Source organism: Condylostylus longicornis, unplaced genomic scaffold (genome assembly GCF_029603195.1).
Source record: "Condylostylus longicornis isolate FDR11 unplaced genomic scaffold, ASM2960319v2 ptg000022l, whole genome shotgun sequence".
NCBI lineage: Eukaryota > Metazoa > Arthropoda > Insecta > Diptera > Dolichopodidae > Condylostylus > Condylostylus longicornis.
The window spans coordinates 57,727-77,690 of NW_026577991.1; the positions used below are offsets into that span (position 1 = coordinate 57,727).

The window sequence follows — 19,964 nt, forward strand, 5'->3', positions numbered from 1 at the left end:
GCTTTCATTTATACATATATATATACATATACATATTCCTTAAGCATGTTTTTTTTGTGTGTTTGGCTTCACATCACCTTTTTTACATACATACATATATATTCACTGGGAGTACCAATTTATCAAATATTAAAAAAGTAAATTCAAAATAGAAATATTATGCCAGTAATATTATGTATGTATGTATGTACATATGTAAAAGTATTTGAAATAATGGAAAAATATGATGGCAATAATACTTGTTTCAAGCAATTTTTTTTATTTATTGCCAAACGATTGTTTAGATGAAGTTATGAATGAAGAATACGTTAGATGAACGCACATATAGAATAAGCAATAAAATAAAAGAAACCACAAAAAAAACATTTATTCGTAAAAAGCAACTAACGGTTACTAAGTATTTTGTCATCATTTACTTTTAAGGCAAAACAATAAAGCTGGGAATCTGGTCAACTTTCAGTTGACAAGTTCCAGATCTACTAGATCTAGAATATTATTTCAGTTCTAGGCTAATATCGAGACATTCGTTAACAGTAAGCAAATGCACACAAACCATATACTATTGTGTTTCGTCAGCAAAACTGCTCAGTCTACAATATGTTACAAAATTACGAAAACATCAGCAAACGTATAGTCGCTTTTTATATACATATGTATATGTAAATTTTATTGAGCTCAAATACAATAAACTAGGTAGTTCATTTATAAATGACGAGCCCGGTCGATGGGAAGGCAGAAATAATTACTTAATTATTAAATATTATACGTTATATTTAAACCAATTGAAAAGGTAAAAATGAATGTTCACAATACTCGAACGGGAGGTAATCTTTTATGTTTATATAGATACATATGTATGTATGAATGATTAAAATATTTTTTTACTTGATTCTTTTTAGTTGTATTCGTTTTCAATAAATCGACTAGAAAGCGATAACAACACTGTAACAAACAATAAACCAATTTTTAATCACGAAGAGCTAATACCCATACAAGATCACAAAAACGTATAAAAAACAAGATCAATTTAAAAAAGGCAAAGAATTTTTTAATGCACGTGCACTTCTTATTTCGTTATGTTTTAAAATATATATACAAATGTTATAAGAAGAAATCGCTTGGAGTTATTCACATAAATTATACACTCATTCTATACTACACTAAATACATACCTATGTATGTGTTTATAATATTGGAAAAGTTATAGATTTAGATTTTACCACGTAGGAATTTCTTAGAAATTTTCACTTTAATTCATATGAATGAAAGAACATGATATTTAACAAGGACATTTTTTAAAGTTATTTGAATTAAATTTTCTGTTTTTAGCTTTGTTTTTAATTTTATTTAACTTGAAAATAGTTTTTGATGTATAAATTTTCCCTAATTGAATTAATTTACAACATAAATGTAATTAAAATAAAACAATACATTTATAATAATTGATGGAACAAAATATTACAAAGCTTTTAATATTTATTTAGTCAACTTTTAATTAATTAATTGTTTTTATGATCATTAACTACTTAAAATAAGAATTAAGATACATAAATTTGTAGAAAATGTAAGTACATACATTTTCTTATCATATGATCTTATATTTAACATGTAATATACATACATATTCATATAATTTTGTTGATTATTTTGAAAAAATAGAAGCGTTGTCATATAAATCTTTATTTTGATCCCTATTTCAGAAACTTTTTCAGTTTTTCTCGTACAAAAGACCATATTGCATGAACGCTTGTATACTCGTATCTATACGTCATGAATTTTGGATCCCCTCTTTGTTTTCGAATTAAGTACATACGTACATATGTAGATACACATGTATATGTAAGATTGGTCATATAAGAACAAAAACGAATTATTTTGTATGTGCATATATTCTTTTATTCATTTAAAATTATTGTTCAAATTCATTTACATATGTACATATTTATACAATTTATACATACATACATATTATATAGTTTCAGTAAGATTGAACCATTCCTAAGGGTCTTCTGTTTTAAGTAACATTGTGCGACGAAATCTGCCGTTTTTATTGATCGCATTTCATACAAGAAGGGAGGTCATGTGATGGCATCAAATTTCCCAAGTCGAGTTTTCTGCGGAAATCTAATTTTCAATGCTAGAATAACTTATTTTTAGAGAGATGTCCGTCTGTCAGCTTGTTCGTGCAGTGTCTCAATTTCCGTTGAACCGATTTTCACGAAATTTATACCTGAGTTTACTTTGAGGTTTAGACAGTTTGATCAACTTTTAGAATATGTCAGAGAAATAATTAACGAAATGAAATTTCATATTTAAAACCTGCTTATTAAAACAAAGAACAAGTGAATTTTTCGTAAATGTCAAAGCAATTAATACATACATACTTACATGCTTTAAATACATATTCACATTTTGAATATCAGAGCTCGGAAGGAGAATTTTCAAAAAGGGCAGATTTTACATTTTTCATCATATCTTAAAAAGGACAGATTTTACATTTTTCATCATATCTTAAACTTGTCGACGAGATTTCCTGAAATTTAATATTTGAATTCTATTTGTTAACGAAATTAGTTGTGAAATTTTGTAGGGAAACGGGTTAAGGAAAAATGGACCTCTACAAGAACTAAATTTACTTTTTTCTAGATACATTAATTGAAGGTCACTTTATATCTTTTATATAATTTTAATATTTAAATAAAATTTTCATAATTCTATGCAACATTTTAATGCAATGCAACCGATTATGTACTGTTCACATCACATTTTTTTATTTACATATGATGTATTTACACAATAGAGGTTTGAATTTGTTGCACGTTACTTCACAGACATCTTTATATATTGCACATTATAGGAGTTTATGGTTACATACGAGCACAAAATTTAACTTATGTATATATTCAATGCTCCATGTTTGTTATGTTATAATGTCGTATAATATATTATGGTAATTTTTTAAGTTTGAGAATAAAAAATATAATTGAATGTTCTATATATGCGAAATAATATAAAAAAATGTAATTTACTTTTGGAGAAATTGAAAGTTTACCTAATGAATTTGCAAATGCAATAGGTAGTACTTTATTTTATACGAAGAATATTATATTTTTCTCGTATAAAATAAAGTATTTTAGGCTATTTTGACCTTAATTAACTTTCATTCAAATTTAAAGTGGAAAAAGTAGCAATAAGAATATTTTTCAAAATTTGAGGATTCAATTGTTAGGCTGTCAAATTAAGTTTTTTTTATATGCATATAAGTAAACATATCGTTTTTTGTTCTTTCCAGTTAAAAAAATATGCCAAATTCATCGATTGCCTTCAATAATTGAATTATTAATATATTTTCAATTATTGAAAGCAATCAATAATTTTCGTTTTCAAAATAATAAATTATACTATCAGATTTTTTGTGTATGCTTCTGAAATGAATTTTAATATATGACTTACTATTTGAAATCCAAATTAATATATGTACATACATACATATGTGTTATGCATTCAGTTTTCAATACATATAACGTTATACACGTATGTATGTATATATATGATTATTTTAAAGATTTCAATTTAGAAATTTTAGAAAAAAAATTTCTAATTGGTTTACGTGCATTTAAAATATAAATTGAATGAATTAACAGATGACTTGATAATGGGAATCATATTGCCAATGGGTGAAATAATGTCAAACTATCAAAAATAGCGTACCTAGTGTATTTTTATATACTATAGTATATACCTAGTGTATTTTTATATACTATAGTATACGGCATTTGTTTTTAAAACGGTGTTTTCTATAATGCTTATATTTATGTAAACACACATATATATCTATATATATATATAGTATAAAGCAGGGCTTCTTAAACTTTTTTTATATAGCGACCCCCTTTAAGCTTAGGAAATTTTAATCGACCCCTTCCTCCATATAATGAAATATATATTAACCGTAGATGTAGATGTAATATCGCACTATTTTACAATGTAAATAAAATAAGGATTAAAGTATACGTACCCATTCATTTCACATACATATATATAATTGGAAACGTTGATGGGATATCGGTCGTAATAAAACACAATAAATAGAATGACATAAAACTATATATACATATATATTTATTCAATAGAAAAAATAAACTTTTGTAACAATTTTTTTATAAGAAAACATAAAACTATATCTATATATTCAATAGAAAAAATAAACTTTTGTAACAATTTTTCAGTAGTCTCGCGACTCCCCTGGGGGTCGCAAGCCACAGTTTAAGAAGTCCTGATATAAATCATAATGTGAAGTATGCGTATCTGGGACAAAATTGTCAAAAAAATTAACACATAATGCTGGTTATTTTTACATCATCATGCACGTTATATTTTTACAAATTAATGCTAAAGACTATAGAATTATTATTTTATTGAAAGCATACGATATAATGCCAGCATAAACGCAAAAGAATATATTTTATGCTGGGTTTAATTTAAAAGTATATGCGTACATTCGTTATAATTTTGCATTCATACATGTACATATATATGTATGTATATGACCTTCGGTTTGATTAATATAAAAATTTTTGACTTTAAGTATATTTTTGTAAGAATACAATATTAATTTTATTTAAAAAAACTATCTGGGAAATATATAATAATAATAACATTGAAATGAAAGGAATTTGTTCAATTTGCTCTGTGAAACGTTTCTACTAAAAATCTACTTTTTTCTTACTTTCTGAAGTTTGTGAAAGGGATGACTCTTGTAAGTCATAGATAAAGAGTGAAGCTTCGAGCTTATTAAAGTCTTATAGTAATTTTTCCTTTTTTTGCAACACTTTTGAATGAGTTCAACATGAGCTCCGATATAAAAAAAGATATGTAGCTCATGTTGCAAACTACTGCGAGAAATTTTTTTGTACTGAAATTTAGCTACATATACCAAAGATGTTATGTCATATATTCATGCGTCAAACTTTCTAGCATGAAATTTTGGTTGTATCAAAGACTTATAAATGTTCACTTGCATTGTGTCTGTCAAGTCAACAGTCATTTGTATAGCGTTAAGAATGTTTTCAGTTAGGAAAATAACTAATAAAAAAATAAAAATTTCGCAATTTTTTTTAAATATATTTCATTAGGCCTGCTGTGTTTGTTAATATTTTTTTGTTACTTATCATTGTAACCGTTGTTTCGTGTTCGAGTTTCATATTTCGATAAATCAAAAATATTATGTGTGCAGATATAAATAAATTTTATTCAGAAGAGGGAAAATTACTTAAAAATTATAAATTTAGGGACTGTTGTGCGTATAATATACATAGATACATCACACCTAACAGCTGTACAATAGCCAATAACAATTTGCTATTACTATTGATTTCAGTCACATTTTCGTTGCTATACCGTTTTCGTTTTTTTCGTAAAACTCTGATTGAAAAATAAATTTTATTTAAAAAAAAAAATAAAACGAAAATTCTTATCACCTTTTATTGTTGAACAATGTAAAATACTTTATTTTATTTTTAATACCTTCACATGTATTATTTCCCATGTACACAATTAACTGAGGGCATAATATTAAAAAATTAACATCAGAAGAACTTCTCATATTTTACTATAAAACGAACGATGTAAGTACATTCATAGGGACGAGTACATTGGGTAAGTAGTTTGTGAAAAATAAAAAGATGACAAAATATCCCTTTTTTGTTAAAATACACTTATATGTTTTTTTTAACTGAGAAGGAACTCAGTTAGCGAAATACGAGCGTGCAAATACCCTTTTTAAATAAAATCATACGCTTACTATTATATTTTATTCATATGAGATTTTATAGCGTGCATGTTACGCATTGGCATCTTTGTACTTATAAAATTGAAGCGTATAGGTAGTCAATGCATTTTTAGAAGGGCAGCAGATTTGTTTTTAGTATACAAACATATTGTAAAGAATACATACATACAAAAAAGATCTACTTACTGACTTTTTAAAAAAAAAGTAGTATACATATGTACAAATATGTTGTATACACATCTGCCACGAATTTTTGGAATCTGTGCATATTCATATTGCAACTACCTATATTACCGACCGTATTGCATATACAGTAAGGGAGTTTTCGGTTGAAACACAATGGTACTGTAATTAAACTATTTTTAATGAGATATCTGCCGGTTTGTCTGACTATCAGTCTGCCTGTGTAGATCAGTATCTCAACTTCGGCTGAACCAAGTTTCACTAAAATTAATATCAGAATTTCCTCAACTTTTGGGATATGTCAAGTTTCAGCAAGTGAACCTTTACTATGGTTTAAATTTATTTATTTTTTTGATTTTTAAGAAAATATTCAACAGATTAATTTGAAATTTTATATATAAACTTTGCCTAACAGTACTGAAGGTCACTTTCCTGTTCGCGAATAGCAGGTATCCACCGAATGACGTTTACCATGGGTCAAATTTACATTTCTGCCTATATGCAATAGTAAACATAACAATAGTATACCAATTTCCATGAAATTTAATATTTGGAATCGGGGTGTTACAACAATGAAGTAGTAACTTTTTCGGATATATTAGGACACACAAACAGAATTTTAGTTAGAAACATTTGCCACAAAAAAATTTAAAAAATTTGTTCACAATATGAAAAACAATTGATTGTGGGACTCTAGTATATATTTTACGAATATTATTTTGAATAATATGAGTTATCATATATTTGTTTGTATTATATTGCGATTTATTGAATTACTTACTTTGTTTTCTTGTTTAAATATTCACTTATTTTTTAAATGTTTATTTACTTCAACTTGTTTATTTACTTTAAATTTAAGCTGCCGTAGATGGCCACATCTTACAAAATATTGAAAAGTACTGAATTTTTGTACATAAAAAGTAAACGGTACTGAAATTTTGCATAAATTAATATGGTAATATGGCAACCTAAAAATATAGTCTGTCCCAGAGTCAGCTATGGAATATTCATAACCCGCACATAGAATAACAAATTACAGAGGCTATCACAGAGTAGATACTGTGAACATTATTAAATTAGAAAAATTATAAAATTTTGACGTGCTTGCCTTCTGTCAGAAATTTTCAGTGTGATATGCAAAGAGTCATCAAACTTTGTTGTAGATTTATTTTAAGATTTTGATAAAGGGTACCATAATATAATGTATGTACATATAATTAATACATATATGTACATATGTATATTGTAAAGAAAAAAACATTTAATTACATACATATGTATAAACTTACTATTATTAAATTATTGTATTTACTTTTTAAAAAATGTTAACTTTATCATTAAAATGTAAATATTTTATTAACTTTTTATAACTTTAGTCTTTAAGTTACTCAGTTAAACTGATCTGAGATTAAATGAATTTGAGCTTAAATGCATAATTTGAAGCAAACAGACTATATGTATAAAGTTAAACTAATCTTTATTCATAAATAATTAGTGCAATTATTGACTGCAATATTTAATTAAATAATGAATGCGGGATGAGTTGTCATAAACGTATAAGCACTTGATTGTGTTAATATTCTTTTCGATAACAAATTATGCGTATCTTAACGAATAAAATTTATTATGTTTTGCGTCATTGTATTATTTTTGTCTTAATTGTTAATTTGAAAAACATTTTTTTAATTCGAGCTATTTAAATTTTTTTTTTTACTTAAATTAAATAAAATGAATTTTTTAAACAATTTAAATTTGGCTTTATTTTAAAATTAAATTTTATTCATTATCTTTTTTATGTATATTTTAGAACTTTCGTCATCATCGCCATGAGTTTTTTCAATTCAGAAAATTTTTGTGTATATACCACATCTCGTACATATATTAACTTAAATGTTATGTGACGTAGAGTTCATCGCTGATTGAATTAGTTACGTAACTACACACATTAGGTTAAATACGCAGCTTAACTTAACGCAACGTAACTAAACGAGAATAGATGTAGTCGACCGTGTCAACTCTGTGATACCCGTACGAACAAATGATTTTAAATGCCGGAGATAATTGATATACAGTTTCATACAACCTTTGGCTTTTTAAAATATGTCTAGTTCTATTTTATATATATATTGTAGTTACCATATAAAAGCATAAAATCTAAGAGTTTTATTGAAAATGACGGCAACATCACCAAATTTGATTGTTTGTAATTTCAGCTTTGCAGCTTTAATAGTTTCTGAGCTATGAACAAACAACTTATGGGGGTGTATGGCAGCTACCACAAGTGCAAATTTTTAAAACTATGCCCTGAATAATTTCTGAGATATGGCCAAATATCTTGTGGAATTGTATGGCAGACATCACATGTGCTCACAAGATCTCAACAACTTATCTCAAAAACGAATAATTAAGATTATCCAAATAATTTTTCAAGTTATATGGCAGTTACCAAAAAGAGCCAAGCGATGCATTGATTATGTTTTATCAGTTGATTTAGCTATAGGTTCTGGCGTATTATTTGTGCAATTAGTAAATTTAGAATTAAACTAGGTTTCTTAAGCTTGCACTATAAAAAAATTCAGCATTTCCTATAAAAAACAAATATTTAATTTTTAACAAATTTCAGATTACTTTGTCTTTAAATTTTGGCAAACTGTATGTTTTTTAGTTAGTAAAAAGCATTTATAGAAAATTTTAATGGGAAAACAATTATGTTTCGTGTTTCGTTTTGTTCTTTTTTTGCTTTTGAAATGTTATTTAACAAAATAATTTTAATTTATAATAAAATACATTGTGTAACAAATTTTACCATAGAAAAGAGAAAAATTTTTTATAACTTATTTTTATCTCATTTTGCAAATCTCAATGATTTATTTCTCTATAAAAATAAAATTAAAGCTAAAATTGATCCGATTTGTGCAGATTTTAGGTAACGTGTAATAGCCTGACAGTATGTTTCTTTTTCATACATATCCTTGTACTAATGAAAAGATATTTAAAAACAATTTCACCTACATACATATAAAAATTTGTTAACAACAAAAAAACTAAATATTTGTATGGAAGCTTTTACAATTTTACGGTAATTGTTTCAAAAACTCTGTAAGTCAAATATTCATAATTATGTACACATAATGTAAAAAGAAAAACATTATATATGTATGTGCGACATTTGTGCATGTGTCAAAATGTTTTATCTCTTATAGTAATAATACCTTGGGAGAGAATAAACAAAGCTTCATTTGGATTTTGCGTGTAAATTCTTTCAAATTATCCTTAAACCTTTTTTTAAGTTTAAATGTTTGAATGATATCCTTAACAGCATAAAAAAGCAAATAGTAACCATAGAAGAGAAAAGTTTGGGAAAAAGAGCAAAAAAAGTTGCAATTATTATAAAATGTTGTAAGTTTTTCTTCCTTTTTTCTCGCAGTGCTTGTCCAATTACTTAGAATTTAAATTTTTTCAAAGGGGTTTCACTTCCGTTTAAGATAGTAATTTTATTTTATAAACGTCCAAAAAGTGTTTTCTTCTTTAGAATAATCGGCTTTAACTTTCCTTCATTCATTTATGTTTTATGAATAGTGTCTCATTTGAATTGCGTAATTTTAATTTGGTTTAAATATCTACGAGTACAATATTCAATTTAATAAGGAAAATTTATTTATTCATGCATAATATTTATTGTTTAATATAAGAATTTGTCTCAAACATGGTTTATAATCCGAAAGATATGGGAACTGTTAATTACGATGATTTCCATGTTTTATTTTGATATAATTAAATAATGTGCATAATAACTTTAATAATATTTGAATATTCGTTTGGATTTCTTATTCTTTGTCTAATTTGAAATTCTTTAAAATTTAATTTATCAATTTAACAACTACATTTAAAATATTCGAAATAAAAATTATATGAAAAATTTTTAATTTTTAATTACATAATATGATTTTATACAATTTAATAAAACAATTTTAATCCATAAATATTTATCAATTTATTAAATTTCTCGCAAGGTTTTTCAAACATTTCAGTGATCAAACATTTCCAAAATATATTTATGATGTTCTATATTTAAAATCTTTTTTTAATATCCTCCACTTTCCAAAAATTTCCACTATAAAAATATTATAAATTTAAAAAATTTAATTTTGTATCTCAAGCGGCATAAATTCCTAAAAATTTATTAATTTCATATAAATAATAAATTTTCAGTTATTATTGGTTTATTGATATGTATAAAATTAATATATGTAATATTTGTATCTACTTATAAATATTTCAAAACATCTACGACAAAAATTTTTATTTTTAGAATCGCAACAATTTTCTTGTCCTTTAGTGTACAAAAAAAAATTTTTTATTTTGTTTAGTTGAGTTTACTCATTGGTATTACAGATACTTTTATGTTTTGTGAACTTTTGTGCTTTTTCGTACATTTGATGTTCCTCAGTGAGAACATGAAAGTAAAAATAAATTAAATAAAAATTAAAAGCCGGTCAAATAATATAAATTTAATATTAAAATAATTGCTTTACAAAATATTCAAATATTGTGTATTGTGCTAAGTATTTTTATGCTTTATTATATTTGAAATTTGCGTTTTTATCTTCGTTAAAAGATTGGAATCTGAAGGAATCTTTTTTTTCCATTTACCCTTTCCATGGAGCACCAGTTTTTAGCGCAGTGGGTAGAGAGAGGTATATATAAAATACTTTTTGTGAAGATTTTGAAAAAAATTTTAATATATGTATGTGTTTTTATTTGCCTCTTTTTCAATTTTTGATAATTTTTTATATATGTGTGCATATTATTGCTAAAAAGAAATACGAAATATTATAAAGATATAAAACAAATATTGAAGCACCCACAATTTATTGGTTAATCATTTGAATTAAAATTTTTTGGCTGGATTATTTATCATCATCAGAAACAGTGTCTACGCATAAGACATATTAAAATTGATGAACCCAGATGGCGTACAGCCTTCATGAAATTCAGCATCGCACATTTTATTTATGTACATAAGAAGAAGAAAATTAAGTATACATCCTCAGTTCCATTCAATACTCAAAACAGTATAGTCATATATTATACAGGTACTGTTTGTGTAACTTTAATTGTGTTGGTAAAATAAAATACAAAGAGAAAAGCAGAGAGACAAAGATCAGAGAGCACAATATAAACTTTAACAGTATTATTATTATTATTATTATTATTATTAAACTGTATATGTTTGGCATAGTAATCAGAAGCAATTTGAATTAAAAAATCTCAACAGTGTTAGTATATTTTTCGTCTTTGGCGAATGCGGGAAGTATGAGCACAAATACTATACTAAGATATCTACTTAATTGGCAACAACAACTGCAGCAGGGAGCTGTCCAGCATTGAAATTGTAGTCGATTTCATTAAATAGTAAAAATTAAGGAAAAAAATAATATATTAATAAATCTATCAAATTTAATATCTCTGGAAAGACGTCACCACAAGTGTTATTCTCATGGTTTGAATGGTGTACAAAGTTTAAGCAGTGTTAGTAGCAGAATGTTATCAGACGCTACAACCGCGCAATCATCAGCAGTAACATCACTAACAACATCATTAGCTTCCGCAGCAGCACAGCAAGCAGTTGCAGTAGCAGCAGTAACAGGAGCGACAGGAGTAACTGGTGTAACAGGAGTAACTGGTGTGACAGGAGTAACGGGTGTTACTGGTGTAGCTGGAGTGACGGGAGTCACTGGTGTAACAGGAGTGTCAGGTTTAACAGGGAATGATCAAAAAAATCAACCAAAGCGATTGCATGTTTCAAATATTCCATTCAGATTTCGAGATCCTGATTTAAGAGCATTATTTGGACAATTTGGTTCTATATTAGATGTTGAAATTATTTTTAATGAACGAGGTAGTAAAGGTTTTGGTTTTGTAACATTTGCTAATAGCAGCGATGCCGAAAGAGCTCGAGAACGTCTTCATGGGACTGTGATTGAAGGTAGAAAAATTGAAGTAAATAATGCAACCGTTCGAGTTCAAACAATAAAGAAGACTCCAATTGTGCCAACAGCTGCGGCTCTACGTGGTGTAGTTATACAAAGAAGGCCTGTAATACCTGTAGCATCATTTGTACGTCTTCCTGCACCATTAGGTGCTGTTACTAATGCAGCTAACGCAGCTTTACTTGGATATACGACTCCCAGATTTTATTATGATCCATTTTTAGCAGCCGCAGCAGCAACAGCCGATCCGAATTTACGTTTTCAACCTCGTGCCGCCGTAGCAACATTAAGTAGTAATCCAGTCACACGTTTTCATCATCAGCTTCCACCGAATATTTTAACAACAACTGCACCTTTATTAAAAACGCCAATTACGACAGCAGGTCAACAAGAAACTCAACACGCACATACGGCGGCTGCAGCAGCCGCTGCTGCCGCAACATATACAGACGTTGCAGCATTAGCTGCATATGGTGCTGCTGCAGCAACTCAACCAGTAGCAAGTGCTGGTATTGCAGCTGTACCAGGTTATGGTAGGGAATATATAGACCCTTATCTGGGGCATGGTATAGGACCAATTCCTGGATATACGACAGCTATGTATCGAGGAGGATACAACCGATTTAAGCCATATTAGTATAAATACTCTCTATAAGCAATTATTGATATTGACAAAAGAATACTCTTTTTTTTATTATTAATTATTATTATTATAATTATTATTAATTTTTACTTTTGTTATTATAAGAACAAAAATGTTATGTAGAAATTTAGAATATAAGTCAGATATTATTGTAGAGTGAGATAAAAATTTTAAAAATTCTTTATATCTAAATAAGTATACCTTGGTATCTTCAAAGCTCAAAAATATTGTATTGTATTTGTATTTGTAACCAAAGATAAAATTTGTCAAAATAATATTTTCATTAATGAAAATAAAAAAGATAGAAATTATGTTTAATAAACAGTTTTTATATTTCTTTCTTCCACTATTTTTAATAAAAAGAAAATCATATATTTGTTTTAAATTTTATTCTAGCAAAGAAGAAATAATAGTTTTTAGAAATAAAAAAATATACAATATTAGAACGAAGAAAATATTTTGATATTATTAATACCATAAATAAAACAATTAAATTATCAGTACCAGAATATCATCATTATTGAGCCTAACTATTTATTACAATAAATTGTTTTTTCCTTATTTTAGCATTTATTTTGTCAATAACATTATTAAATACTTTCGGCTGCGTCCCTGTTCATTTAAATTTTTTATATTTTAATCTTGTTTTTTTAGCTATTCGTTAAATTAAAGTTGATAATGATAATTCTTTGTACAAGTACTTTACTTTTACAGACGGCCATATTAATAAAGTAAGCGAACTTTTTAATAAAAAAATAAATTGAACGATGTGTGAATAAGTAATGAAAAAAAATACAAATTAACTTGTTTCCTGTGTTTCAGCGGGTAATATATATATTTCAGGCAGTCAATAAAAAATTAAGAAAATTTAAAACTTAAAAAAAGAGAATTTTTTATAAATGTGTAATATGTCAGTTTTATTGGGAAATTTTTGAATATACATACATACATGCTAATTTTTTTAACTTTTGTTTTTGAAATTATAATTTTTTTTGAAAAGCTTTAATTGTGTTTTGTTTATAATTATATATGCATGTATGTAGATTGATATTTCATTTTACAAAAAAATATATATATAAATTAATATACATAATGTGTATATGTACATTATATAGGTAATATTGTGAATGAAAGGATATTTTAATTAATATTTTACATAGAAAAAACAGAATAAAAATCTTGTATCTTCACTGCAAGGTTAAAATAATTAAATTAGTAGCGCTACGGTAAACTAAATGTTGTATAGATTAATGCATATTTGTAAGAATTTTGTGTCAAATCAGGTAATAATATATAAATTTTATAATATTATAATATATACATATTTGTGTTTTAAATTTGTGTATGCCAAATAAATGCTGGTTTTATGTATGTATATACATATATGTACATATATTTGATTAATTTAAAAATGTTAATAATGACAACAACAAAGCTTAAATTGTTTTTTAAATTAATGTACTTATGGCTTAGTAAAAGAAGATATTTCCCATTTATCTACAAATTATTCTAAAATGTGTATTTATGGTTAATTGAAAAAGTCATAAATTTGAAGTTGAGAAAAAATTATATCCTATGCAAGGAAATCTTTAAAAATCTTGTTGTTAAAATACAAACTTATAAAGAAAAGAAAAGAAAAGGAAAAAATAACAATATGAAAGTTATCATCTGTCAAACACATGTGTTTTTATATTTTCTCAGTTAAAACTCAGAGCGTAATGCATTTATATTTGTATAAAAATAATATATGTAAAAATACTACATACAAGTACTTCAAATACCAAGCTATATTTTTACAATAGAATTACTCAAATAAAACACTATACAATCAAATAGGTAATTGACATTTACATATATATACATATATTTTGAGTACCTTTCCACCATAATAATATCTCGCAGTCTTAAAATGACAATTAGTTGTCAGATACAAGTAAGTATGCATGTATGCACAGGAAAACCTTTATCTGCTCACATATTTTTTTGTTTTGATTGGGCAATGTAGTTGTAAATTTTTAGTATACTAAATCAGTATGTATGTTTTTTTCCTGTCTTCAATTATTAAATTAAGCATTCATATCATTTTAATCATAAGAAAAAAATAATGTTTTATCAATGATTTATAGAATTTCAAAAATAGAAAATGTTAATATGATTTAAAAATACAAATTTTTATTTTTTCATAAATTTTAAGAAGTTTTCAAATTTGGAGTGGGTAAAAAAAGTGAGCAATTTAATAAAACTAAAAATTGTAAAATAAAAATAACAAAAAAAGTCTAAATTCAATAAAAATGTAAGAGTAATAAAGCGGTTTTTAATGGTAGTTGTAAAAATTAAAATCAAAATAGAAAATGAGGCGAGAGAAAAAAACACGAGAGAATTTCTTTGGGTGTATTGCAGTTTAGTTTGCGCTGCTGCGGAACTAAAATTTAGTTGTACTTACAGTGGTGGCAAAAAAAAAAATTCGATTTTGAACAGGTTTTTTTTTTCTCACCAAACTAAAAAGTTAAAGCTTCTCTAGCGCTATGAGAAAATTGTGTTTAAATGAATATTTGAGTTTTTGAAAGGTTCTAAAATGTTTTAATATTAAAAGTGTATTCTGAATTATGAAAAAAAAGTAATCCTTAAAAATGTTTCCGTGGAGTATATTTTTCCGTTATATAAATGAAAATGTGTAGTTGCGATATATACATAAATATATGCATGTATATATTATATATATAATATAAATGTATGTATATCAACTTTTTCGAATTTTGTAAGCGTTGCACAAGATTTAAATTTTATAATTTGAATATTATTAATTAATGGAAAACAATACCTTACTAAAAGAAAACAATACTTTACTAGGAGAAAACAAGAGTAAATCTTCCATAATTTCTACGCACGTGCAGTATCATGTAAAATATAACAAAGACAAAAAAGATGCTGAAATCTTGTTGAGACGAAAAAACTTCACAATTATGTATACACTGACGCTATGTTTTCATTTTATCTTTTTTTTTCTGTGCTTATTTTATTAACAAAATGTGATAGCTTTTCTAGAGATAATTTTGTATTGTGTAAATAAAATTTTTCGGTATTATAAATACCTACATTCTGTTTGTACTTGATTAACTTCTGCAAGATGTATAAACGACTAATATATGCATTTAAGCTTTATGACCTAACCATAGATGTCGCTGATGTACTATTAAAGAACTTGTAAGGAACAACTGTTTTTGTAGTATTAATTGGAATGAATCCGGTTATTTGCTATTATTTATTAATAATATTAAAATTAATATTAATTATCGCCAACATTTCAAAACATAAATAAATTTAATAATTATTTGCTAAATATAAACAATGATATAAGTATGTATATGGGGCATGGCAATTCCTTTTACACATGCATATGTAACAATATTGAAGCAATTATAAATTTATGGTTTCAATATTATTTAGAAAAACAAAAATGAAAATTTATTATACCTAAGTATATTAAGTTTCTACGTTATATTATTTGATATGTATTCATAGGCCTTTGTAATCATATTTAGGAACATAAATATTTCTTTTATACTTATGTACCTATTTAGAAATATCTTTTACAAAATATGTATTCACATATGTATGTTTATACAAATAGTTACCGCATTCTTTCAAACAAAAAGTTTTTGTTATAACTTCTGCGCACTAAAACTTTAAAAAAGTACTTTCGCAAAATTATACTAACTTTAATAATATATTACACTAACTTCTTTGAAAGTGAATTTTCGGTAGCTTTTTACGTCATTTTATAAGTTTAGTAAAAGAGTTGTATAAAATCATTGGAATTGTACCTAGCACTTTTCCAAAAGATTTTTAAAAAAGGTGCGTATTAGTCTCACTCTGTCTGTCCGGCTGTCCGTGTATTTATTTACGAAACTTCTACACCCTAGAATAGAAAGCTGAAATTTTATATGTACATATATCTTTGCTAGAAACTAATTTTCGAACAACAAAATTTTTACTTATCTCCCTCTCTCTAAAAGTTGCACTCCCCCAAAATCCTAAAAATGCCATTTATTAACTATTTATTTTAGTGGAAGTTTGATTTTTTTTTCTTTTTAAAAGTTTTTTTTACATTCTTTCTATATTTTCCCCCAAAATCCTAAAAATGCCATTTATTAACTATTTATTTTAGTGGAAGTTTGATTTTTTTTTCTTTTAAAAAGTTTTTTTTACATTCTTTCTATATTTTATAGCTTCTGATAAATAATCAGATTATAGCGAAAAATATTGTAAATCGTTAAATTAAAAATAAATGATAATATGAAATGTTTGAGATCATTTCTAAGTTTTGAAAAAAATTGAGCATTGACACAGAATTTCGAGACAAAATTTACCCATTTCTGATAATCTAAACGCTGGTATATAATATTGTAATCATTACTGGATCACCTTGTGTATGAAATTATACAACAAATCAACATATTTCGGCTTTAAACCTTTATTTCGAAAGAAACCAATTTTTTTTATCGTACTTTCGGTCTAAGGAAATTAAGTTAATTTTATTAATGTCAACGTGATGCCAATTTATAGGGATATATTTACGTAATTTTATGTTAATAATTAGATTAAAATTTGAACAAATAATGTACATAACGACCTCAATATGTATATAGTGACATTCAAAGGATATCTATAAAACACTTTTAATGCGCTACACGTTGCATAAATTTTTTTTCGTGAATCATGAAGTTTCATAAAAATTTAGTCTGCAAAGAGTATCTTTTCTAGGTGCACTGCTATATACCACCATATAGACGCTAATGAGTAGAACTTTAATATATAATTAACGGTCACTGCTTAACAAGTTCAAAGTTACAGGAAGTTAATTTTGCCAGATAGATTTTGATTTGAAAACGTCAGAGATTAATAAGTTTCGGAGACCATAAATTGAAGAAGGATTGAATAGTTAAATCTAATCTAATCTAATTAGTAAATTTTCTTTACTCAGAAAGATTGACTTCGACACTTTTGATGACAATAATTGCAAATGCTCAAATATGAATCTTAGTAGGAAACTTAGGTTGAGCATTTGCATATAAAAATTTTTTAACACATTTCTTATTTTACTTAATTTTCCAAAAGATTTCATTGATTTTAAATAATGATTAATTTTTCCACTCTACACAATATATACATATATGTACATGCATGCACTATATGGTCAAATTACTATATTGCATTAAAACACAAATATAATTGTACAGTAAAAGCCCTACTTTTAAATTTCTACAATTAAAATAAATAAAATTGACAAAATAAAACTTAATAAAACAAAACTAAAATAACGGAATTTTTTTTTTTAGATTGTATTTGTTATAAATACATATAACACAAATAGTATAATATACAGTATAAACTGTATTTGTACGTTTGTAGTTCCTGCAATGTACTAGACTAAATACAAAATTAAGAAACTCTAATTTTATTAAAGATACTCGTATATACGCCATACAAATTTATCTTCTATATACATATATGTATATTCTCGTAAATATTAGGTATATGTTTTTTACACACATCCATATGTATATATTCTTATATTAAGAAAAAAATTAATTTCTCTTTAGTTCTTCATATTTTAAGCTTTATATACGAGTAGTACCTATAATGCAATAAATACAACATTATTTGAAGATGTACATACATATAGATAATGTATACGTAGAGTATTACTATATTACACAATAATAAACATTACGCCATTAATGTTACTCGCGATTTTTTTTATTTTTTGTGGCCTTTTATTTGAATAATAAAACGCTTTAACTACACGTACTTGAGTATAATTATATATACATATGTAGGTATCTTTGTATGCATGTTGATATAGTTAATATCATTCAAAAATTTATAAATAAAAACGTCATGTTAAAACTTAATAAAATCGAAATTCATATGTACAATAAAGTACATCTAAGCCCCCTTTTCTTTCCCCAGTCCACCCCAATCAATTTTATATAACATTTTCGGCTCCGCTCCCTTGAAATTAATTTTTATTTCACATTTAATTTTGATTTCTTTTTTAAAAAATTTATATAAATTAAAAGAAAATGTATGTAAATGTGTATGTGTATAAAAAGTTAAATCATTCAATAGGGATACCATGAGCATACAATTTGTATACACGGAACAATAACATGAAATATTTGTCATTATATTTTATTTATTTTATTTCAAATACTAAATACTTTTTATTTATGCAAATGAAAGAACGAAAAAAAAAACACTTAATAACAACAGTTTGTAAATAAAAATGAAATTGTAAATAAGTATTATCATAGTTTTTGGAATTTAAAAAAATTAACTATGTCTTTCTTATGCGAATATATACATAAGAAATATATGTAAAATCAAGAACTTACAGGTAGAAATACTTTTTTTGAATATATATATACATACATACATATTATTCTATTGCATTGTAATAGCTTTGGGAGTATTTTCCACAAGCAGGTTCTTGATATCAAAGTATATCTATTAATAAGTAATTCGACTCGTTCCAATTCGTTAATTTTCGTTTGCATCTTGCTTCCAAATTCTTAAAATATTCCATTTTTTTTAGAAATAGATGGTAATAAGAGTTGTGTAGGCAAGAAAGGCACAAAAAATATTGTAAACAAACGAGTGTATCAAAAACATTGAACTGAAATAAAATTAAATTAAGTTAGGTAAAAATTTTGTTATTTTTATTTTGATAATAACAAAATTTATTTTTCATTTTGCTAAAGTTAGATGAAAAATTCGAATGTATGAAAGCAAAAGAGTTTGAAATTTCATGTATGAATGTACACATGCATGTACCTGGTACAGTAGATACACAGTCTGATCAGTATCAGTTAGTGACATAGAAATAAAGTAATTTGTAAAGAAAAAAAAGGTGTATGCGTACTGATTAGTACTTTATGAAATATAATTATTACCGATTCATGTTCTAAATTTATTAAGATTGAAATAAAAATAAAAAATTTAAAGATAATTTATTTATTTTATTTATTAATAATTATTTATTACAAATGCTTAACACTAAAAATTTTTTGTTTTATATCAAATTGTTTTATAGTTTTATTAAAACTTTTTATTATGTGGTAAATTCTAATTCTAATTCACAGTTTAATGAAATATGTTTTGTCGGACTTCTGACAACATTCATAGTTGAAATTATTTTTTGAGTGTTCATATGTTTTACATTCTAAATTTTTTTCTGTACAAATATCATTAAAAAGTTTAATAAAAGTGTTTTCTAAATTCTTTAAATTATCCATGAAATTCTTGGATGGTTTATAAAAAACTGAAAAATGTTTTTTTTTCAGAAACTATT

General features: G+C 25.5%; 1 protein-coding gene across 1 annotated transcript; it reads left to right on the top strand.

Moving 5' to 3' along the window:
* The first annotated feature begins 10,406 nt into the window (after positions 1-10,406).
* Positions 10,407-12,951, top strand: LOC129606799 (RNA binding protein fox-1 homolog 2). Its single transcript, XM_055517359.1, has 2 exons — positions 10,407-10,671; positions 10,796-12,951. Exon 2 carries the CDS (start codon positions 11,519-11,521, stop codon positions 12,602-12,604), a length of 1,086 nt encoding a protein of 361 aa, XP_055373334.1. The 5' UTR covers positions 10,407-10,671; positions 10,796-11,518; the 3' UTR covers positions 12,605-12,951.
* Positions 12,952-19,964: the final 7,013 nt, after the last annotated feature.